Source organism: Macaca mulatta, chromosome 2 (genome assembly GCF_049350105.2).
Source record: "Macaca mulatta isolate MMU2019108-1 chromosome 2, T2T-MMU8v2.0, whole genome shotgun sequence".
NCBI classification, from domain to species: domain Eukaryota; kingdom Metazoa; phylum Chordata; class Mammalia; order Primates; family Cercopithecidae; genus Macaca; species Macaca mulatta.
The window spans coordinates 31,198,155-31,222,617 of record NC_133407.1 but is presented as its reverse complement, the minus strand read 5'-3'; the positions used below and the strand labels follow the sequence as shown (position 1 = coordinate 31,222,617).

The following is a 24,463-nucleotide window of genomic DNA, read 5'->3' as shown; positions in this document are numbered from 1 at the left end:
ACTTCTCCACACTGACTTTAAAGATCTAAATAAACACATGCTTATTTTCAGCAAACATTGTTGCCATGAACAACTATTACACACAATAAATCTAAATAAAAATCACTGGATGAGATCCTTTTCACACAAAGAAAATATTTATGTTGAATAACAGCATGAAACATTATTATATAAATTAATGTCAAATAAAATTTTATTAAAGACTCCTTACACATTTCATGGACTTCTAATAATTAGTGTTTGCAAATATACAAGGTATTGAGGGTGATATAGTCATTCTTTGGGTCTCTGAGGGGGTCACCGAGAGACTCTGGATAAAGAACGGTCAGGCCCTGCCTGGTTGCTTACTTCAGCAACTTCTAGGAACTCTACTTCCTCTGTTTTCTCAAGCTGGCAATAATATCTCGCTGCAAATTCTTCAAAGCCCTGTTGGAATGCCTCTTTCCTCTAAGAAACTTTCTGACCATTTAAGTCTGAATTGATTATTCTTTCTGCAGTGGTGTCTGTTAAACTGAACTGAATCTTGCTAAAATAGACTCCAAAGGGTCCATTTAGATTATGCGGTCCAGTTTCCTCATTCAAGAAATGAAGTGACTTGTCCAATAAACACAGCAGGATGAACTTCTCTCATACAGCAGACACTGGGTTGGTGTTCTTGGAGATCTAGTACCTGATGCAGTGGAGCTCTCAGTTTGGTAGATGAGAAAATTGAATGGTCTGCTTCCCTCGGGTTCAACTACACAGAGGAGCATGATGTTGACATAAATGAAAGCAAAACTGACCAAGACTGCTGGTATACAGAAGGCAGCTAAGATTATTTCTTAAAAGATGAAAGTGAAAGAATTCAGAGTCGTGGCCGCAGTCTTCTTAAATCAAACAATAACTTACTGGCCTGACCATGTGACAGCCTAGAGGTGTGAATCAGTGAGTGTGCTTACCAAGGGAGAAATACATTTAAGACTACTTTGAACTTCTGGCCAAGAGTAAAAGTAGTTTATAATAAGAGAATGTCTTAATCATTGGCAAGAATCACCAAGAATCCCATAATCTTTCTGAAATTTCAAACTGTGATCTTAAAAATGAGTTTACTTTTTATCCATCAGGTAAGACTGCACAGGAAGAACAAACTAATAGGAAGCCCTTCCTAGCTCATCAACCACTCTCAGGCAGGTTCCCCTGATCCTGGCTCCAGTGCCAGGAGTTGGTCTTTCAGTTTCACCAACAGCCTAAGCTCTTTTCCACTTTGGAGCTTTTGCATTTGCTATTCCCTTTCCTGGAGGTTCTCCTCTCTATTCTTTGCCTGGTTGGTTCCTTTTCCTCCATTAGCTGCCACCTGAAATGGCACCTCCTCAGAAGGGCTTTTTGACCAACCTACCTAAATTAGGTCTTCTCTCAGCCCAGATTTTACCCTCACTTATTATTTTATTTTACATATATATATATATATATATGTATGTATTTTTTAAATTTAGACAGAGTCTTGGTCTGTCACCCAGGCTGGAGTGCAGTGGCGCAATCTTGGCTCACTGCAACCTCCACCTCCCAAGTTCAGGTGATTCTCATGCCTCAGCCTCCCAAGTAGCTGAGATTACAGGCCCCTGCCACCACGCCTGGCTAATTTTTGTATTTTTAATAGAGACGGGGTTTCGCCATGTTGGCCAGGCTGGTCTCAAACTCCTGATGTCAAGTGATCTGCCTGCCTCTGCCTCCCAAAATGCTGGGATTACAGGCGTGAGCCACCACGCCTGGCCATATTATTACCTTATTTGCACCCTTTATAACACGTCATAATCTGTAAGTACTTTCTTGCTTATTTGTATATTACGGTAAGAGCCATATATATATTTTTTATTTACCATTATATCACCATGATTTAACCAGCCTGGTGCACAGAAGATATACAACAAGGACTGGTTAAATTAATGAATTCAAAATACTATAAAACTAACTGAAAATTATTTAAGGCCCCTAGGAAAACCTTAAGGTATTTTGAGAAACACATGATTCTATATTATGAAATGTCTGAAAGCAATAAATAATAAATTTCAAATACTGGTTTAATAAAGATTTTCATATTATTCCTTACAAATCTTTGTTTTAGAGCCAGCATTTACTCAGAAGTAAAACTTAACTATTTTAAAAATGCTAATTTATGTCAAAAAGTCTTTATTTCTGACCAGATGTGAAAATACACCTAATTAGTCACTAAATACCTAATATCAACTGTAATAAACATCCAACTGGTTGTGATTTAGTGATAGAAAAGAAAAAGGAAATAATAGTCACACATCTCAGAAACAAAGAAAAAAACAGCTTTTGTTATGTCACAAACAGAATAAACACAAAAACAAATAATTCAAAGAATGGCAGTTTTCTAAGAAATGCTCCAGTTTTGGAAGACAGAAAAAAAAAAAAAAAGAATGAAAATAGGAGTAATGCAAACAATCTTGCTGTAACATAAAATTATCACAAAAAATTGGATTAGTAACATACCAGAAAATCTGAATAGACCCTCTGCTAGAAGCATTATGAAAAGTAAATAAATGGATATAGTGCATCATCCTCAAAGAGTCACTATACTTGGTTTTTAGATTCCTTATTGCTCAGAAAGAAAAAGATTACAATGGCATTAAGGAACATTTTCTAAAATTGCCACCTGACTGGCAGCAGGCTTAGATCCATCCACTGCTTTTCAATTTTGATATGACATTTTACCAATGTTATTTATTTGATATTGACAAAAATGTTGTACATATAGTGAGATTTCTTGGAATTAAATGAGTAAAAATTTAAGTACCTATATACAATTTGAAATTTGAAATTCAGACTTTTTATAATTTAAAAAGACAAAATTTAATATAATCCCAAACAAGAACCAAATCAGAACTGGCCAAGCATTGTACATTGTACATTATATTTTTATAGTGTGTTTCTGTGTACAAGAATGACTATGAAATTAAATTGTTTTATTTCTAGAAATTTTCTTCTATAAACAGTAACAGTTAATGCTAAAAGGACTGCTTGCAAAGTTACTCGAAATATTTTTTCCCGAATATTCTAGTCTTCAAAACAAACGGTAGCTGTCAAATTCTTACTGCATAATCTAAAATGGTAACCATGTACTGTATTTCATTTGTAATAAGTCTTTATGATAAGGTTAACACTTCAACACACAACACAAATAAGAGAACACCAAAAAATGAAAATTACTTTGCTTATGTTTCTGTATTAGAATTTTATTTGCTAAAGGGTAAAAACAGCTTTGCAAAATTCACAGTTAACTTAAAACAATAGTTTTAAACCTTTTTTCCTAGCCCTTACTGCCTTCAGGAAGGAAAGAACATCTGGTTATTTAAGGAACACAATATGTTCACATTTTCTATGACTTTTATTTCTAATTGGGTTTTAAAATTTTTTTTGCATGTGAACAACTAGCTACAACAATGTTTTTTAATCACTTCATATTTTTCAGATTGTCCTCCTTCTATCCCTCTAACTTCATTTTGCGGATTGTTTTTGGAAATCTGCTTAGCAGTTCTAATATGATAAAGACAAGAAAATGAGAATTAGGGCCGTGGTCTGAAGAGCGAGGTATAGAAGTTGTATTTACCATGTGCAGAGTATAGGATGCTAAAAACAGATATTTGATAACCAGTCTTCATAAGGCATACATTTTTAAAAACTTCAACTAGTTCCTGGGCCACTTACATATATGGCAGTTTCATTTATTACAGATGAGGAATTTGTATGAGAAATATGTAAGTAGAAGTCCAATATTTTTAAAACTAATAAAGTCACAGTTCCTGCATGGAAAGGTGGTCTGAAGATGGGTCGTTGCTGGTCTGCCACTAAAAAGCTGTGTGACCTTGAATAAGTCTCTAAGCTTCATCTTTATTCTCACTTTTTCATCTATGAAAGGAGAAGTTGGATAAGACTGTCTAGGTTCTTTGCAGTTCTAAAACTCTGACAGCCTAAGGGAATTAAATTAACTAGATTCTTTGCTATGTCTTCTGTATTCCGTAATATATGATGGTAGTAACAGGATTTTAAATAATTCTGATTTATAGCAAATTAAGGAACTAGATGCTCTTTACGTTCAAGTTGTATAATTAATTCACTATCTTGATAAAAATGGCAGCTGAAAAATATACCATTGGCTATGGCTTTTGTGGAATGTTCCAGAAATATGCTAGATGACGTCCAACTAGATTAGAGTCAGTGTGGTGAACTGGAATGAGGCATGGCATTTGAATCAGAAATCAATTCTATCACTATTTCCTTTATACCAAGGTATGCAGGACACAAAGCTGAGTGCTAAAAAATGAGCAGGATCCAGTCCTAAGGCGTAGTAACTGACAAAACACACATGCATATAGATAAAATACGCAGTGCCGTGGGTACTCAAAAGGGAGGACATGTCCTATCTGAACCTGAAAATTGTTTCATGGGGAATGTAGAACAGATGCCAGGAATCCGAGGAGGGAATGAATAGACAGAACAGTCATGATGCCACTCTAGCTGGCTTGGGAGCTTATAAGCTTTTTGACCTTGGGAAAGTCACATAAACTTAACCTCTCCCTACTGAAAAAAGTGAGGAAAGATAACCTGCTCTGCCTACTTCATAGGGTTGTTGATTAATGTCAGAGTGCTTGGAAAACTATGAAGGAGTATGATCCTATTATTATAGTTTTTAGGCCTACTTTTTTCAGTCTATTCAAATAAGAAATCTTTCCACGGTAAAGGCTATCTCTGACATAAAACAATTAGAACTTTATGTCTCAAGCTATACTTGCAGAATGTATTCTCAACTAAGCAATTTAGGGATGACGGTAGGACAAAGTGCTTTTCTGAAGGTTGACAATGAACCTACTAAGGCTCAGAGTTCCTTGTTTATTTTTATTTTACTGAACTGTTAGCAGCATTCAACACTATAGTGATATGAAACTAGGAAATGGGAAAATATGCTTTCATGTCTCAAATCTCATCTTTCTACTAGTTAATTTCATTGAGAATTGTGTGTTTAAATACTTACTCTGATCTATGTGACTCAGGAATGATTACAGTATTGTGAGTGTTTCACTGTTGCTATTAATAGAAAACATTTAAAGCACTATGATGTGTGAATTTTCAGAGGCTATAGGCAGGGGTACTAGTACCATCTTTCCCTCTTTTTTCCTCCCTTAGCATAAATGGCCTCTTTTATGATTTTATAATTGACAATTAACAACACTGAAAACTCTGTCCACTTGTGGATTTCTATAATATAGATAAATTTACTGTTTTTCTCACTTTACTTTTGCAGCACTGGGTTGGACCTTGTTAGTTCATTGTAATGGCGGCAGGAAGCAGATGAATCCTAAGTAGACAGGGATGGGTTCCCGGTGAAACCTGACCTTCAAGTCAAAGACAGTTTAAAGGCTAGCTACAAGTCCCGGGGTAAATCCATGGACTGGTTTGAAAACCTGTCTTCCTGTTTTGCGTGCTTTTCTCTGATTGAACCCAAGCCTTCACATATTTTACATACACCTACCCTTTCCTAATTGGTATTTTACACTGTTGTGCCCACCTCTAAGTGGTGCCTTTGTTTGAGCCTTTTTTTGCATACTCACAAACCAATCAGCACACACTTCCTATTCTGAGCCCATAAAAGCCCTGGACCTAGCCACATGGAGAGAAACCACCCAACGTTGGGTAGAGGACCACCCTTGCATCCCCTCTCCACTGAAAGCTGTTTCACCATCAATAAATATTTTCTCCACCCTTCTCACCCTTCAATTGTCAGCATGATCTTGCTCTTGGATGCAGGACCAGAACTCAGGATCCACTGAACATGGGTACACCAAAGGCTGTAACAACTGTGGTCCTCTGCCCTCTGCTAGCAGAGGGTAGTGACTCCATGTGATGGGAAGCAGCAGCAAGGCTGAACCAGCCCTGGAGCCATGAGCCAGAGTGAGGCAAGGGGCTGACAGAGCTGTTAACACGCTGCTGTCCACTGGGCTGCAGAGAGTAGGACTAAAAGAGCTAATCAGCATGCTGTAACATCCCCTCTGGGGCTTCAGGGTTGTGGGCACTGCTGCCTGGACACCACTGTGTTCATGATGCCAGTCTACCGCCGGAGTGGTTTGTAACACACCTGGTCCAGCTGCAAGCCCCGCATGGAGCCCAAGTCTGTGCTGGCACTCAGAACAGCTGGCTGGACCCTGCACTCACTTGCTCACGTACCGCCTCCCATTGGCAGCTGAGCACACACTCACAGCAGCCACAGGATCTGGGCTGGCGTGCAAACCAGGCATGGTCCAGTGGGCCGAGTGGATGGGGTGCCTCCTGCGGCAGGCCCAGGGCTCAGTGAGGCTCTGGGTGGGAACGTCGCTGGCTGTGGAGGTTCCCAGCTGGCAGACTGACTGAGAGAGATCCTGCATCAATTCAAAGTCAGTTCTTGACCATCCTGGCCAACACAGTGAAACCCCATCTCTACTAAAAATACAAAAATTAGCTGAATGTGATGGTGGGCACCTATAGTCCCAGCTACTCAGAAGGTTGAGGAAGGAGAATCGCTTGAACCTGGGAGGCAGAGCTTGCAGTGAGCCAAGATCGTGCCACTGCACTCCAGCCTGGGCGACAGAGCGAGACTCCGTCTCCAAAAAAAAAAAAAAGAAAAGAAAAAGTCAATTCTTCAAAGACAAAGGATGTTCTGCTTAAGCAGGTCATCAGAGACAATTTAATTCAACCTCCAAATATTACAAAAGAGAAGCCCAAGGCTGAGCAAGCATGATTTTTCCAAAATAATGAAGATGTTGGTAGCAGAGCCAAGGTTTGACCCAAGGTCCCAATTCCTAACTCAGGTTCCTTGCAGAACACTACACTGCCACAGACCCATATTAACATGTGTGTCAAGTGACTTTAGTTACTACTTAAAATCTGTAAAATGATGTTAATGGGTCAGCCATGTATACACTTAACTATATCTACCACTTTGCTGGGTTAGCCATCTGAAAGCCCCTTTTTAAAGACTACACAGCTTTCTTTACTTTTCCCATAGATATCGTCATTCCGTGAACTTATTCTACTGAGCCTTTTAAACGTGACTCCCTCATCATGCCCAATTTTTTATGTCTCAGGAATATCAGTTTAAGGTCATTGTACTGATCATGTTTTTACTTGATAAGACTCTGAATGTGAAGGTGGGGAATTCCCTTTTTTAGATACCCTATTATTTTTTTCTCTTAAACCTTAAAGAATCTATATTTTAATGCTTGTAGAATTTGCTTCATTATATGTACACAACTTTATTGAGATAGAAAGTACTCCATTAAAATCATACTAATATGAAAGGGCATTTAGGTTCCACTAACAAACACTGATGAACTTAGAATAAACAATTCTGAAGCTGGATGAGTGAGTGATTCACAGAAATATCAACCACATTTAGCTAGGGAAAAATTACCAAGATCGATAGGTTTTGAAAACATATTCATTTCTTCCTTCAATTAAAACAAACAAATCATGCAAGTAGAAAATTCAAATTGCTATTTTAGCAATGTTTTCCACTCTGTATGATTCTAAAAATTCCTAATGCTAAGCTGATAGAATTTTCCATAAGTTTGTAGATCAAAACTCATATCTCATTGACCGGTAACCTCATTCTTTAATCTTATTTTACAGATATTTTGTCATCTTGTGGGGTTTTTTTTGGGGGGTAGGGAGTATATAGTCACACAACTTACAAATACATATGTACATAAAATATAAATATGGAACTTTCAATTTTCATAGTCAGATTCATAAGCCTTACCAGAAAAAAGTATGCTTCCTTATGCATCAGAGAAATAATGGATTATATTTCTGATGCTTAATGAAACTGCTTTGTGTAAGAAAAATGATATGAAAGTTCATAAATTTACAGAACAGATATAGGCATAATTTTAAATCAATCAAAGAATAAAGGATACACTAAAAGGTTGAAGTCAACAACCAAGGAAAGGACAGAAATCCTTTAGATTCTAAATTTACATTAAACTTGGAGGCCCCAGTTGATCAGACAGAGCTTTGGCAATGGAACCCACAGACAGACTGACTGACTCAGAGACAGTTAGACAACTGCCAACATGACTGTTGGGAGGGTTGCCAAAGAGCCAAAGGCTGGGATTACCATCCAATGCCTGGCATTCTGATATTCGTGTTTGAAGCTTTCTCTCTTATACTTCTTCCAATATTTTTGTTTGGCTCAAAAGTAGCAAGGATTCACAGATTTTTTTTAGATCATTAAATGTTCTTATTTTCAAGAAATATAACATTAGTTGTAAAAGAGCACACTTTTTCTCTGAAGTGTAAAGAAAATTTTGGTGAATTGCTTTACGCTCAAATAGAGAATTCAGTGTTAAAGTCTGTTTAAATCTTTATTTTATTACTCTTAACCCCTCAAATAAGAAATATTAATACATATCATAATATAAAATAATTTAGTGTTTCATTGTATCTACTCTTATGGAACTGGTCCTTTATATAAAGCTACTTTCTTGATCTTCATATGGCCCCCAAGGTTCTACTTGGATAAATAAACCCCTGTGTGGGGTACCAATGACAATATAGTTTGGCTATAAGGAGTGGTAGTTCCTCAACTATTTCCTTGACTTGTGAGGAAGGGAAAAGCATAGAACAACCTTCTGTGGGAAAAGAGACATGTGTTCCAGTTTCTTATGGCAAGGTCCACTTAATTTGCCTGCTGAGTTGCTGGCTACTGAGGTATGTGAGTTTTGGCCTACAACTTTAGGCAAATGCTACCATTAGGCAATTCATCAACTATTAGGCAAACTCCACATTCGGAATTCTTAGACTCTACACAGAGAAGTCTATTTTTTACCCAACTTAAAATTATGTATATCCTACTGGGGAAGCTTACCTTTGGGTCTCTAAGGAACAGAGCCTTAAGAATCAGTGAGTGTACATCCCCGATGAATGGGTAATGCATCAGAAGGCCGAGACAGGTCTGGTAGTTACTAGAGATCACTAAATAAGAGGAAAAAATAATTCAGATGCAATACTATTTAAGATACTCTGCATTGCTGAGAATATAAAAATTAACAACTCAGAGTCAATGAAAGCAAACCAATAACTCAACTGATTTGATAAAAGGAAGTAGAAAGAAGGGATCTTTACCAAATTGCCTTTGAAGGAACACATTGTATTGTTAACTGCAATCTAATGTATTAGCACTTATCCTCAGGGGGTGTTGGAAAGAAGAACTTCATATACAGATATGTGTACATCTGCAACATAAATTCTCAGAACCATGCATATTTATTGCCATTTACATGGCTGTGTTTAAATGTCTCCTCTTTTTCTACTTAGAAATTAGTAATAAAAGTCGTATGAATGGAAAAGAACCAGTTTGAGATTTCCATGAAACAATATTTACCTTGATTATTATGTATTATAACTTGTTACATTTTTTCTTTTGTATGGGTAAATATTATATAATTCAAAACTAAAGAAAGTAGAATTTCTACTAATTATTTGTTTTTCTAAAGGTAACAAGAGATTTAGGGAGAGAATATCTAAGCAGCATTTCTTGGAGGAAAAGTGTCAAAATTGTCATAGGTTAAGTCTAAATGTGTTCTGTAGCCTGTCATTTAATTTTTTTTCAAATCAACCTAATTATGGGTGTAACTATGAAACACATCTTTTCAGGCAGGTGTATGTAAACTACTTTACTTCTTGGCAATCTCATCTGCCACTGCTGTCACAGTCAGGCCCACCAACAATGCTTGCTTTGTGAACCACACTGACTGCCTCCACAGCACTGACTGTGAAGAAACTTTACAGTTTTAACTTCTGTGGTTGCAACTGAAGCCTTTCATTAATCAGTTACTTGAAAAATGTTCCATAAGAAAACAACTGTGATTCAATAGAAACAACATGAACAACTAGAAGTTATAATTAGAAATATCTTTGATTTTTAGATTATTTTTTCTTCTGCTGTTGGAATACTATTTCTTGCTATAACTTTCTACTGCTCCCCCTCCTATGAGCACTATGGGGAAAGGAGACAGGACTGGGCAAAATGAATAATTATAATCTATGTAAGGAACCACTTTATCATCTTCATTTCCATTGCTGCTATGACAGCTTGTAATTTCATACATCTGCTTTCATTTGTAAAGCACTCACTTATCCTACCCTTTCTGTATCTGTTCAGACTCTTATTTGTTCATTTTTTCATATTTACCTTCAGTTACCTGCTGTCCTTTTTTTCTCTAGAAATTCAAAAAGCTAAGATACTGAGAATAGCATAATGGTTTTATGTACAGATTTCTTTGAGATCTAGCAAGTAATTAAGACTTAATCAATTCACCTTATAACTCAAAAAGTAATTATACATTAGTAATTGACCAAGAAAGAATTCTTACATATTTTGTAAAGAGGCAGGAAAGTTTTGTGGAAAAGTTTTTGATCTCATGACACAGAGATGTAGGTTTGAATCCGGGGCTTTATTTGAACCTTTCATCAAGTTGCCTTAAGATTAAATGATATAATCTATGAGACTGATTTATAGCAGCTGTTTAAAACCAGTTCAGGTAACCTCTGTGAGCTTAAGTTTAGTCACTTGGAAAACAACTTTTTGATTGAAAAAATTTATTTGACTGCTTCATTCAACCCAATAATTATTTGCTGAGTACCTCATTCACGACAGGCCCTATGCTAGGGGAGCACGTAGAGATAAACAAAACTGAGTCCTTACTCTGGAGAAAATTACAGCACAGAAGGGCAGATGTATAATACCAAGCAGCTATTACTACTAACACGACTAAGCTAACAGTGAATTATTAAAGCTTTCTGTAGCCAGGCCACATGCTAAGAACTTTACCTACATTATCTCAATTAATTTTTATGACATTCTTATAGAGGGACAATTATTATCTTTGTTTTACAGATGCAAATATTGATACTTGGAGAAGTTAAGTCACTTGCACAAGTTACCAGTGATTCCCTAGAAGGGCAAGATTGGAAACCCAAAAGTCTAGCTGCAGAGTCTGTACTCTATTACAAGACATTTGTTTTGAAAGGCCATTGTTTCGAAAATCAAGAGACATCATGGATGCATACTATAAAGTATTACTACTATTCTAGTGAAGCAGTTTTAACTATACTAGAAGATCAGCATAACCCAGTCTCCAGAAAAGCTTGATTGATTGATTAATCATTTATTTATTTATTTACTATGTTTTTTTAAGAGACAGGGTCTTGCTCTGTCACCCAGGCTACAGTGCAGTGGCATGATCACAGCTCACTGCAGTCTCAAACTCCTGGGCTCATGCAATCCTCCTGCTCCAAGCTAGGATGGACTACAGAAGCATACTGCCATGCCTGGCTAGTTTTTAAGTTTTTTGAAGAGACAAGCTCTTGCTATGTTGTCAGACTGGTCTTGAACTCCTATAGAACAGACTGATTTAGATATAAATATATAGATAGAGACTAGAGCAATAATCCTGTTATTATAAGTTGTTAAAACTTTTCAAGCTATCAGAAGCTATAAAATATATAAAGGAAGCCAAATAATGTATTAAAATTCTACTTGAGGAACAAATGAAGAAGCTAACATTCTTTTATCTTTCTATTCATCCATCCAATCACTGCATGCAATGAACATTTCCTGAGCATCTACTAAATGCCAGATATCCAGAGGCTATGCTAGGCACTGGCACTAGGAATATAACAGCTAATAAGTTAAGTTCACTGCTTTCAGATAACGGTATCTCTAATTTGCTAATGAAAATCCACACTTTTAGAAATACCCTTAATTTGCAAATAGATATGCTAAGTATTAAATCTCCTTTTGAATAACTACAGCAAGTTTAAAGTAGGTAGAAGAGAATTACGCAAGCTGGTTTAAAAACAAACTAGCAAGGATCTGACACAGTAAGAATTTAGTTTTGAACTTCACAGTAAACTTTTATTGAAAATGAAAAACTAATCTGTAATACTGTTCTTTCCCCAATATTTATTCTATCAGAGCAGGGCAGAGACATGAGGTAACAAGTGAAAGATTAAGAAAAATTATTGAGTTTTGGCATCTACCTGCATTTGAAATGAAGTATGTTTATGCTTTAAAAACAAAATAGTGAAGGCACATTCTAAAGAGTTGATTTAGGGAAGGTAAAAGCAAAGGTAAGTAGTACCTAAGAAAAGTTAATGGATTTGGAATGAGAACTAGATTAGACAGCCTAGTCACTTATAATATGGTGAATTTAGGCAAGCTGCCCAACTTCATTGAAACTTTATTTCTCTCATTTATAAAATGAGACAATACTGCTTACTCTATCTACAGGCTTTCTGTAAGAGTGGGCCAGCTGCTACATGGTACGTTTCCCTATCTTGCTCAATTCATCCTTGATGAATAGTATTACCTCCACATGAGGCAGAGCTGACTTCTCTGAATCTTTATGCACCCCACAACTATTCTGGAGTCGTCTGAAGAGATGATTTAGTTTCTCCAGCAGGTACAAATAAACCAAAAAGTGAAATCAGTAATGATATGCAGAAAAAGTAACTGTTTTGAGAAAGTTTAAAGCAATGTGGATCAATAACTTACACATAATTCAAAATTAACCACACTTACAACTGTAATGTTTGTAAATACATGCAATACTTTTTCAAATTATTCAAGTTCATATTGAGATATACTTTCTTTGTCAACATAATAAAACGGACTGAAAACTACCACAAAACACGAAACTCTATAGACTTCCTTTAATTTCTCGCCTGACCCCCCCCAAAATATCTATCACTTATCGAGTACCTATAATATGCCTGAAAACTAGTCATACATTTTATAAAGGTCTCATGAGTCCTCCTAATTCCCCCTAAGGAAAGCATTATCACTGACTATTATAGATGAGGTAGTGCAGAGTAGGTAACAACACAGCCAACGCCACAGAGCTACTGAAAGGCAAAGACAGGGCCGAACCTGGGTCTGTGTAGACTGAAAGCCTCACCCCCTACTCTTATACTTTCCTACATTCTTAGCAAGTGCATGACAGGGGTATCGGTATAAACTGAAAAAAGTCCTCGGTGTCAAAGGCCAAGAATAGCAAATATTTAGAAATAGGCATACATTCTTGTATTTACCTATAAAATGGCATATAAAAACAAATAATCATAGATTAATTATAAAATAAAATGAGCTAACAAAAAAGAAAACCTTTCTTTTAAAAAAGGAAAAAGTTTTTCTCATAGTTAATTGTACTTGACTGAAAACAAAGTCAATGTGTAATGAAAGTGCCTTGCCAGGCACCCGGCATAGAGAAAGTATTCAATAATGCAATGCTCTCTGAAAAAAAATATTTGTTGAGGGCCTACTACATGCAGGAAAGAACACATAATTACTGCCTGCATAATCTTCACCTATTTAAAGGCCCTTACTATTCTGACTTTCCTAAGTACAAATGGTAAGAAACAAAATAGGATTGCCAATGGACCAGAAAACAAGTGGTCAGAGGGAGGCTGGGGTATAAAACATAAATAGAAACAAAAAAAATTTTACTCTCTTCAGTTTTGGAGAAAGCCAAATATAAAACACAGTCATATCCTCCACAAAAAGTGGTTTTAGTCTAGTGTTTAAAACCCTTGTAAAATTTTGTCCTTCTGGGTTTTCTTCCTCAGTTGGCTTTGTGACAACTGCCTCTTTGAGCACCATTCAATCACTACAACAACCATCCTTGAAACCGAAGACCAACACATACTCTTATGTAAACACTTGGATACTCTTTGGTAAGTCTTTAATACTCTAGCAGATTTTGTGCGGAATAATATGAGAGTTTTAATTTCATTTTTAGGAAAGAGGACAATCTCAAATTCAGAGCAGCTCACTCTTTGGGCTTGGAAAAAAGACTTAAAAAATTGTTACTTTTCCCACTTAATACACTTTAAACAGAATCTCATTTAATAAGAGATCAAGCAATAACATAAGAGATATTTACTCAATAATTTCTATGTTTAAATATATAGTGCTTCCAACTGGAAGGCAGTAAGTAAGCAAGTATAAAAGTACAGAATTGCCAGTGGCTAGCGTGTGAGCAAAGAAAGATCACTGTATTAGAAAAGTCAGAAAGATGGCATGTTAGCTCCAGGAATGCCATTTGTACTATGAACTTTGAAGGATATCAATTATGTGCACAGGCTTCTGTTTTCTCCACCTTCTCTATCTCATTATTGACTGAGGAAATAATGAGATGATATGTATAAAAACAATGTTCTTGGCTGGGCGCAATGGCTCACGCCTGTAATCCCAGCACTTTGGGAGGCCGAGGTGGGCGGATGGTGAGGTCAGGAGATCAAGACCATCCTGGCTAACACGGTGGAATCTCGTCTCTACTAAAAATACAAAAAAAGAGCTGGGCATGGTGGCGGGTGCCTGTAATCCCAGCTACTCAGGAGGCTGAGGCAGGAGAATTGCTCGAACCCGGGAGGTGGAGGTTGCAGTGAGCCCAGATCGCACCACTGCACTCAGCCTGGGTGACAGAGGCTTAAAAAAAAAAAAAAGAGGATTCTTTTTTTTTTTTTTGGAGACACAATCTCCTTCTTGTCACCCAGGCTGTAGTCCAGTAGCATGATCACAGCTCACTGAAGCCTTGACCTCCTGAGCTCAAGCAATCCTCCCACCTCAGCCTCCCTAGTGGCTGAGACTATAGGCATGTGTCATCATGCCTGGCTAATTCTTTTTTTTTTTTTTTTTAATTGAGACGGGGATCCCACTATGTTGCCCAGGCTGGTCTTGAACTCCTGGGCTCCAGCGATCCTGCTGCCTTGGCCTCCCAAAGTGCTGGGATTACAGGCATGATAGGCCACTAAACCTGGCCAAAACAAAGTCTTTTAATGCAAACTGTGAACACTATTGTGGTAATTAAAGGTAAGTACTCAGAATCAAAGCCCAAGTTCTACTTCCACATAATGACATTCTATAAAATGTCATGGAAATGAAGCCTGAAAAAATTGGCATGGATTAAGATGTAGAAAATAATCAGTAAGCCTGATTCATACATTTGACTCTCTTAATTACAAATTGAAATGAAAGAAAACCATAGGTTGGGAATCAGTTATATCTGAAAATAGACACACATACATACACTTCATTTCATTGCGTTTTGTGACTTTTAGTGCCTTAATCAGAAATATACATTGTCAGTAAAAATGGCTGAAGTACACAAGGTATTTAAGTAGTACTGACAATATCTTCTCTGTGTGTTGGACTGTATTCATTCATTCAATGTTTATATTAAACACCTGTTTTATTTAAAATGTTGAGTCAAGTTCTAAAGACATGAAAAGAATTTTTAAAATCTCAACTTTTTCTTACATTCCAGTGGAAGAGAAACATAAAATTAATTGCAACCTAGGGTAGGGCTGATAATAATGATACACACTAAGGGCTGTGACAACTCCTAAAATGGAAGACTTCAGGGTCAGTGAGGTGTCAGCCAACAATATGTGGAAGCAAACGAAGGCAGATACGGAGTGGCTCCTATGGCAGGGGTGCTAAGGAGAAACGGGATGCATGGAAGGAGAAAAGTGGGTGGATATCTTACTTGTATATGAGGGAGTCACCAAGATATCCTTCAGTGGGTGAATTAATAAACAATCTGTATTGTATCTAGAAAATGGAATATTAGTCAGCATTAAAAATAAATGTGCCATCAAGCCATGAAAAGACTCAGAGGAAACTTAACTGCATATTGCTAAGAAAAAAAAAGCCAATCTGAAAAGGCTACAGACTTCATTCATCTGACTATATGACACTGTGACAGTGAAAAGATAAGTAGTTTCCAGCAATTAGAGGGAGACAGACGATGAATAGGCAGGACACAGAGAATTTTTAGGATGTGTTCCAAGACCCCCAGTGGATACCTGAAACCTCAAATAGTATTCAGCCCTATATGTACTATGCTTTTTCCTATACATACATACCTATGATGAAAGTTTAATTTATAAGTTAGGCAATTTATAAATTATGGTAAAAGATGAGCAACAATATCTAACAATAAAATAGAACAATTATAACAATATGCCAGCATCGCTACTCTTGAGCTTTAGGGCTTTAAGTAAAACAAGGGTTACTTGAACACAAGCACTGTGATACCAACAACAGTTGCTTTGATAATCAAGATCGCTATTAAGTGACTAATGGGCAGGCAGCTTATGCAGTGTGGATATGCCGGACAAAGGGAAGATTCATGTCCAGGGCAGAACAGAGTGGGGTGGCTACAGATTTCATCATGCTACTCAGAATGGGATACAATTTAAAACTTAGGAGTTTTTTTTATTTTGGAATTTTCCACTTAATATTTTTGAATCTTGGTTGGTATCAGATAACTGAAATTATGAAAACTTAAACTGCAGATAAGGAGGGACTGCTGTATGTATGATACTATAATGATGGATACATGTCATTATACATTGGTCCAAACACACAGAGTATATAACACTAAGAGTGAACCCTACTGTAAAACTATGAACTTTGGGCAATAATGCTGTATCAATGCAGGTTTATCAACTGTAAAAAATGTATCATTCTGGCTGGATGGTGGCTCACGCTTGTAATCCCCGCACTTTGGGAGGCCAAGGCATGTGGATCACGAGGTCAGGAGATCGAGACCATCTTGACTAACATGGTGAAACCCCGTCTCTACTAAAAATACAAAAAATTAGCTGGACGTGGTGGCAGGCACCTGTAGTCCCAGCTACTCAAGAGGCTGAGGCAGGAGAATGGCATGAACCCAGGAGGCGGAGCTTGCAGTGAGCCGAGATTGCGCCACTGCACTCCAGCCTGGGCGACAGAGTGAGACTTCATCTCAAAAAAAAAAAAAAAAAGTATCATTCTCACTGGGATGGTGATAGTGGGGGAGAATATGGGTATCTGGGGGAGTGGGTATATGTGAACTGTATTTTCCACTTAGTTTTGTGCTGAACCTAGAACCTTTCTTAAATCCAAATCAATAATTCAACTTTTTTAAAAAAAGGAAACATTAAAAAAGAAACCCAAAATAACTGACAATGTGCTAGTATGGTATATCAGCCTTTGTTAGTGAAACTTGAGGAGACTATTAAACTAAGATATAAAGTAGTATAAACGGTGTTTGTAACAGGGTACATTAATATACATATCTGATATAATCATAAAAACAACTGACACCATTTTATGTCTCAGAGGGAGGAGAGCTAGTAGTCAGGAAGTGCTTAAACACTCCTTCAAAAATAAGACTATCAATTTGCGCTTTGATAAAACTTTGTGACATTACCATGAGATTTAAAATTTGTAGTCACTGTTAAGCAACGTTTTTCCAGAAAAGACAAATAAATACAATTTGCGTTGAAATAAACACATTTTGACATCAATATGACATTGAACATGCTGTTAACTAGAAAATAGAAAAATAGAAATTCTGGGTTAGGACAGCAGGAAATACTGGCAGACAGACAGTGGCTGAAGAGTAAGTAGAGATCTAAAAGGAAAGCAAAATGAATAATATTTGAAATCACAAAGAGGCCACAACTGCCATGCCATGCCAGGCAAGGAAATAGCTAAAGAAATCTCTATCAAAGACAGAGGAAAATTATAGTAGAGTATTGTAACACGCTTACGCTGGCTGAAAAAAAAGGCAGGAAGTGGGCAGAAGTGCCAAGAAGGAAACTTTTCCATTTATGGTGTTCAAAGAGAAAGTACATTTAAAAAGGCAATAAATATTTGAGAAATACTTTCCTTTTAAGAAAATCTAGGCCCGGCGTGGTGGTTCATGCCTGTAATCCCAGCACTTTGGGAGGCTGAGGCGGGCAGATCACCTGAGGTCAGGAGTTGGAGACAAGCCTGGCCAACATGGTCAAACCCCATCTCTACCAAACATACAACAGTTAGCTGGGTGTGGTGGCATGCTCCTGTAATCCAGCTACTTGGGAGGCTGAGGCAGGAGAATCACTTGAACCCAGGAGGTAGAGGTTGCAGTGAGCCAAGATCGCACCACTGCACTCAGTCTGTGTAACAAGAGTAAAACTCCGTCTCAGAAGAAAAAAAAAAAAAGGAAAATCTATAAATAGACTTATAGTGTTTTAGCCATTAATGCAATTTACAAGACAAATAAAAGGTATGTTATGTTTAAAATAGAGACTTTTTTGATACTAGTCAAAAACAAAATAAATAAAATCAATAAAAAAACAGATGTGAAAATTTCAGCTACTTACTTTTAAAAGTAGGCAATGCTTTCTTTGAAGAAGCTATGCTGAAAGTATATTTTCAAAGAATCATTATTTATTTAAGTTGTTCTAAGAATGAGACTAGCACTTGTCTTCTTAGCAATCATAGCACACAAATCCACCCCTCCAAGAGCTCTATGGTATCTTTTGGCCTGGCATTACCCCAAGTACTATATTAACTGGGCACATGAAGAGCTTCAAATGTATTTAGAGGTAGGAAAGAATTGTAATGTGGTTCTGGTACCAAGGAAGCTCACAATCTAGTTGAGGAGATAGAACCAACACGCACAATGACTACGGAAAAATGTAAAATAGAGCATAACTAATGTAGCACTTAGTTAGTGGTATTGATTACGATCTTATAGAACTGCAAAAGTGTGAAATCAATGAGAGCTAGAATAATAGGAAAAGATTTGGGAAAAAGGCTACCTCACCCTGGGCCTGAAAATAGGAGGAAGAGGTAGGTGGAGCCAGGGGAAGAAAGGAATCACAAGAGTGACTTATAATATGAAATAAGTCAGTTAAAAAATAGTGTGGTGGGGGTATGGCTATTCATAAACAATTATAGGAGTAATGGTTTATGATTACTCTCACACTATTTCCTTACTGCTCAACGTTTCTTTCTGTGTATAATTTTAATCCATATAATTCAGCAAAGTAACAAAAACTGGGTGGTTTAAAATAACAGAAATTTACTGTTTCATAATTTTGAAGGCTAGAAGTCCAAAACCAAAGTTTTGGTAGGATCATGTTCCCTCTGAAACTTGTAGGGGAGAATCCTCCTTGCCTCTCCTGCTTCTGGTGTTAGCAGCATGTTTCTCCTAAAGAGGAAGAATTTGTTTCCTATTTCTCTCCTAGCTTCTGGTAATGGCTGAAAATCCTTGTCATTCCCTGCCTTGTAGATAATATCACTCCAACCTCTGCTTCTGGCTGTCTTCACATGGCCTTCTTCTCCTTCTGTACCTTCACATTGTCTTCCCTCTGTGCATGTCTGTTGCCAAATTTCCTTCTTCTTATGAGGACACCAGTCATATTGGATTAGTATGACCTCATCTTAACTAATTACATTTGCAACAATCTATTCCCAAATTAGGTCACGTTCTGAGGTACTAGAAGTTAGGACTTCAATATATCTTTTGTTGGGGCGGGAATACAATTTAGTCCATAACAGGCCTTATCTGTGCCTACAAAATCAGAACTTTGGACTAGATGCAGTGAATCTTATCTATTTTTTTGGGCATGTATTCCTTTGAGAAACTGATGAAAACTATAGACATTTGACCCAAAGAAAGGCATACCTACACAATATTTTGCACACTATCAGGATGATCATAGACCCTTCGATCCCCATCCACTGAATCCCTAGGAGACATGCACCCCAAGGAAGGAATGTCATCACGGAAGGAGGGCTCTTTTAGTTTCCCACAGATGAAACATCCTCTAAGCATCCTACAAATGTAGCTCAGAAAAAACGTATGTAATGCTCAGAGCCTGGTACAGTGGTGTTCAGTTAAGATTTCTTGAATGAATCTTCTTGAATGAGATTTAAACTACTGAGTGTAACTAAACATCCCCACTCTGGAAGCCCCAGCAAGACATTATGAGTCAGAACCCACTGGCATGAAATAAAAGCTTGACACGAATGATTTATTTGGAAAGCTGGGGTTGGCAAGTTGTCCACCTTCCTCTCAGTTCTTGACCATGGCCAAAAATATCAGCTCATCTAACTAGTACTGACCTCCTATGCAACTCCGTCCCATCCGGTTCTCTATTCCTTTTCTTTCTGCTGCTCCCCTCTATCTCAATCCTTTTCTCTAGGGAACAATGTCTTTTCCTCTAAGCCTCACCTTCCCAGAGTCACTGCTGCCTCTGCAACCTCCAGATGTGAGGTGGAAGACTACCTTGCTCCTTGATTCAGCTTCCAAACTATTGCTTCCTATCATTTCATAAAACTCCCTCTTCCTTTGAAGTTCATGCCATGCCTCTATGCCTTATCATGTCCCTTCATCACTGTCATCTATGTACCATATACTGGTAAATACTGGTTGAATGGTTGACTCTGAATAATTGACTGGTTCAATAAAAGCTGTTTTCTTGGTCACTCTTTTTCATTTATTTCAGGCTATGGTGCAGGCTCATTACATTTCTTTCTACGCCTTTTCCTGTTAGGATCCTTGGTGAAGTGTCCATGGAGAACTAAACAAAAACCCCAGTTTCCTCACAATCCCTTGGTCTTTAAGTGACTTAAACTCCTCTTCACGCACTTCAACTATACCAAGCAGATCTAGAATTGCTTTATGTCTGACCACAACTTTGTATGCATTTAGCTCTCTCATGCTCTACCTTACCCAATTCCTTGATACATTCAATTTTCCCTAATCTTTTCCTGGCTGTGCTTCCCTCTTTATACATCTTAAACCACTATTTTCAAATAAACTCAACACCCTCTACCCTCCTGTCTCCCTTTAGTCTTGCCTAATTCATTTGGAAGCCTGGATCACAATCTACCTCTTTTTTTTTTTTTTTGAGGCCTGGTACCACTTCCCAGTGTTTCTCTCTGTAGGATCTTCAACAGCTACACATGGCTTTTCTTGGCTCTTAATCAGCTATCTTTATCACAGCTCCAAGTCATTTCCCACAAACCACTAACCTTACTCTGCCTCACTCACAGTGGATAACCTTGTTTCCTCCTTTATCAGATATGGAATTCCTCCATTTTCTGTCTTCTCCACCTATGAACTGGATTACTTGTGAAAGCAGCCTAGTGCTTTCTTCCTGCATCAGCACCAGCTTTTCATTCCTATTCCACAGCCAGTCTTTCATAGGACTCCAGACCCAGTTCTCTTCTACTGCCTCTGGGCCCTTATTTCCTCAATTATTTCACTCAAAAAATATTTTTCTGGAGGTTTACTATGCCCTGGGCCCAATTCTAGATGCTAGTATATGGGAGGGAAACCAAGACAGACAAAATCCTGTCTCTCACTGGGGAATAGGGATTAGGGGTGGGGTGTGAAGAACAGACAATAAACAAGCGAACGCTTCAAAACAAAGAAGATATTTTCTCTTTTCATAGATCTCTCTTTTTTTGTTGTTTAGACAGGGTCTTGCTCTGTCACCCACGCTCTGGAGTGCAGTGGTGCAATCATGGCTTACTGCAGCCTTGACCTCCTGGACTGAAATGATTCTCCTACCTCAGCCTGAGTAGCTGGGACTATAGGCACAAGCCACTACACCCAGTCAAATTTTATTTTTTGTAGAGATGGGGTTTCACCACGTGTCCCAGACTGGTCTCAAACTCCTAGGCTCAAGCGATTCTCCTGACCTGTCCTCCCAAGTGCTGGGATTACAGTTTCGAGCCACCATGCCTGGCTTTTTCAGAGATCTCATTCATGGAACAGGGTGGGGAAAACTGTGTTGATTTTTGAAGTAGGAACTCAGACTGGTTTGAGAAGTAAACCTCTCCATTAGTTCTGCCCCGCCTCCAATGTCTAATGACAGCCATCTAATCTTCCTTGCCCCTGCACTGTCCTCTAGCTACATCGTTCTTCTTCCTTACTCAAAGATCACTCTATACCTGCTATCTCCATATTCCTTGTTTTTATTTAGTTATCTTTTCAGTTGAAAAAGTAATGCATATATTAAAAACAAACAAACAAACAAACAAAAAACCCAACAACAAAAAGCTGAAGAAAAGACTACTGTATTTCTTAACTGTCTATTCACTCTGCAACCCACCATAATCCAGCTTCTGCTCAACCAGTCCATTGAATCCACCCTGGCAAAGGTATCCAATGACTGTCCCTCCACATTTCCCAAAGTGAGTGGACTTTTCTAACCTTGTGTTACTGTTCTGGGCACTACTGACCTTCTTCTCTCTGCCTGGCTCCAGACAGTTCTCTGGGGTTACAACACAAGTTAAGCTCTTCCTTGGCTTTTTCTCCTCTGGTGCCTCTGAAATGCTGATGTTAAACCCAGTTTCACCTTTGCCCATGTTCTCTTTCCATATGTACCCACCTTAGGTAATAGGACCATATAATTTTTATGATCCTAATGTAATGTCTTTGAGAGTGAAAAAGGACAAATAATTACTATTATGGGATAGCAGGTGTAAACCAAGACTATCCCAAACTCTGATATATAGTCACCCTATTCTGCATCTGTGGTTATGGTTTTAACAAACACCTGTTAATCATTTGCAAAATTAAATCTGTAGCCTTGATATTGACATTTAACTTTATTTTTCAAATCTTTAGGTTATAATTTCTTATAAATATCTCAAAACTCAGCAAAGTCAAAGCCCAGTTAATTATTAATATTCCTAAAACTTCTTAATCCTTGTATTTTCTGTCCAAGTTAATAAATATCACCCAGTCACTCATACCTCCAAGCTGGAGACTCTTCTAGATTTTCCATTCTCCCTCTCCTATCATATTTAATCACTAAATCATGCTAACTTTAGCTCTGAATAATTCTCTGATCCACTGTTTTTCTCCCGAACTACCGTCATAACTGTTATCTGATGCCTTTGCTCTTGTCTCCTTTGACTTCATCTTCCCCATTGCCACTAAAGTGATCTACAAGTGATCACATTTCTGCTTTGGACATTTCAATAGCTCCCTATCACTTACTATAGAAAGACTGTCATCATGACCCTTCTGTTTCTTTCTTTAGTCTCATAACTTGAGGCTAGTCTCTCTCTCTCTCTCTTTGTACTCTAATAATACCAAACAGCTTGTAGAAACACATTGATATACACATCCCCAATAAGCTGCTTTTCACTTCCAGGCCTTTGTTCATGCTGTTCCTTCTGCGTTGTATGCAGATCCTCTTATTTGGCTTGCCAACATCTGCACAATTTTCTCTATTCACTCACGGCAGCCCAGAGGGGAGCTAGGTGTCTCTCCTACACTACCTATCCACATCCCAACTATAGTACCAAATATGTTCATTTGAAAACATTTATGTCAGTCTTCCCTAATAGTTGGTAAACTTCTTGAGAACAGGAGAAGTGATCTGTAAATACCTGACAAATATTCATTCTATTTTTAGGAGATCTCATCCACTGTTACAGACTTAAATAACAAAATTAAAATAAGTTGGGTTAATATTGAAATAAATAAATCACTTCATTACTTCTGTATTTTTTCACATTTTATAAAGTCATCAGTGAAAAGATGAAAAATGTGTAAGGACTTCAGCTGCCAAAAAATTTGCCATGTTTTATACAATGATAAAAGTAGGTCTTAGAATAGGAGACAGGATGATTAAATTAAAAATATATAGTGGTAATGTGCCAAAGTCAAAAAACAGCAAATTGTAAACTGTTTACAATTACAGAAAATCATAATACTTTTCAGCAGTTGTTTGCTTTGGAAAGTTTTGCATAAATATTATCCAAAGCATTTTTTTTTCTAGAAGAGTTTTCTCATTCCTTTTATTTTTATTTATATTTAAAAATACAACTCAGAGGTTAGTATTGAATATCATAAAATCCAGTATCCATTAAATCTATTCAGATATTTTTCTCCATTTTCCTTATGCTTCCTCTTATGACTCCCATATTCTTAAGTGATTAGATCTGGCTCAGAAGGAAGAAACTTTCACTTTGTCTGTCAAAACCTAAACTATTTGACCTTCGAGGCACAGAACAAAATCTATAATTTTTGGATAAAACGTGGTACCCCTGTCACTTATTTAAGTAATTTTGGGAAATTAAAAAATGTATAATCTAAAATTTTAAAGAAAATTAGTGTTACTAGAGGCATAACAAGGGCATCTGCCACAACTGGTATTCAACGAACAAATAAAGAGAACCACATAACAATTTAACAGTCTCAATTATAATGATTCTAAAAAGTGTATGTTCTTCAGACAAAGTCTTACTTTATGTTAGCTTCCTATTTCCTAATTCAATCGCATAATTTTGTGCACTTTTTCCTAATTGTATTTTGGCTAAGAAGTTTTATTGTGTGAACTTTTCATTACTTATCTGAGACGGAAAACAATTTGAGGTATTTTGAAATTTAAAATACACACCGATATTTTCTTCAAGCTAAGGACTATGAGACTATTGAAAAGGGCTAGGCACTGGCTTTCTGGCTATTACAGGCACCCTAACATAGATCTGAGGAGATGGGTACACGTCTACCATTCAGCACTATATTGAGAAATATATTTTTCTAAAATATAACTGGAAGAAAGTTAAAATACCTTTAAATGCAAT

General features: G+C 37.3%; 1 protein-coding gene across 2 annotated transcripts in view; it reads right to left on the bottom strand.

The window, feature by feature from the left end:
* Window positions 1-24,463, bottom strand: part of TBC1D5 (TBC1 domain family member 5) — a 564,710-nt gene that overhangs the window by 132,015 nt on the left and 408,232 nt on the right. For both annotated transcript variants that reach the window (XM_015132185.3, NM_001258153.1), the window contains 1 exon segment: window positions 8,900-9,006. In XM_015132185.3, the coding sequence (XP_014987671.1) occupies window positions 8,900-9,006 (107 nt within the window).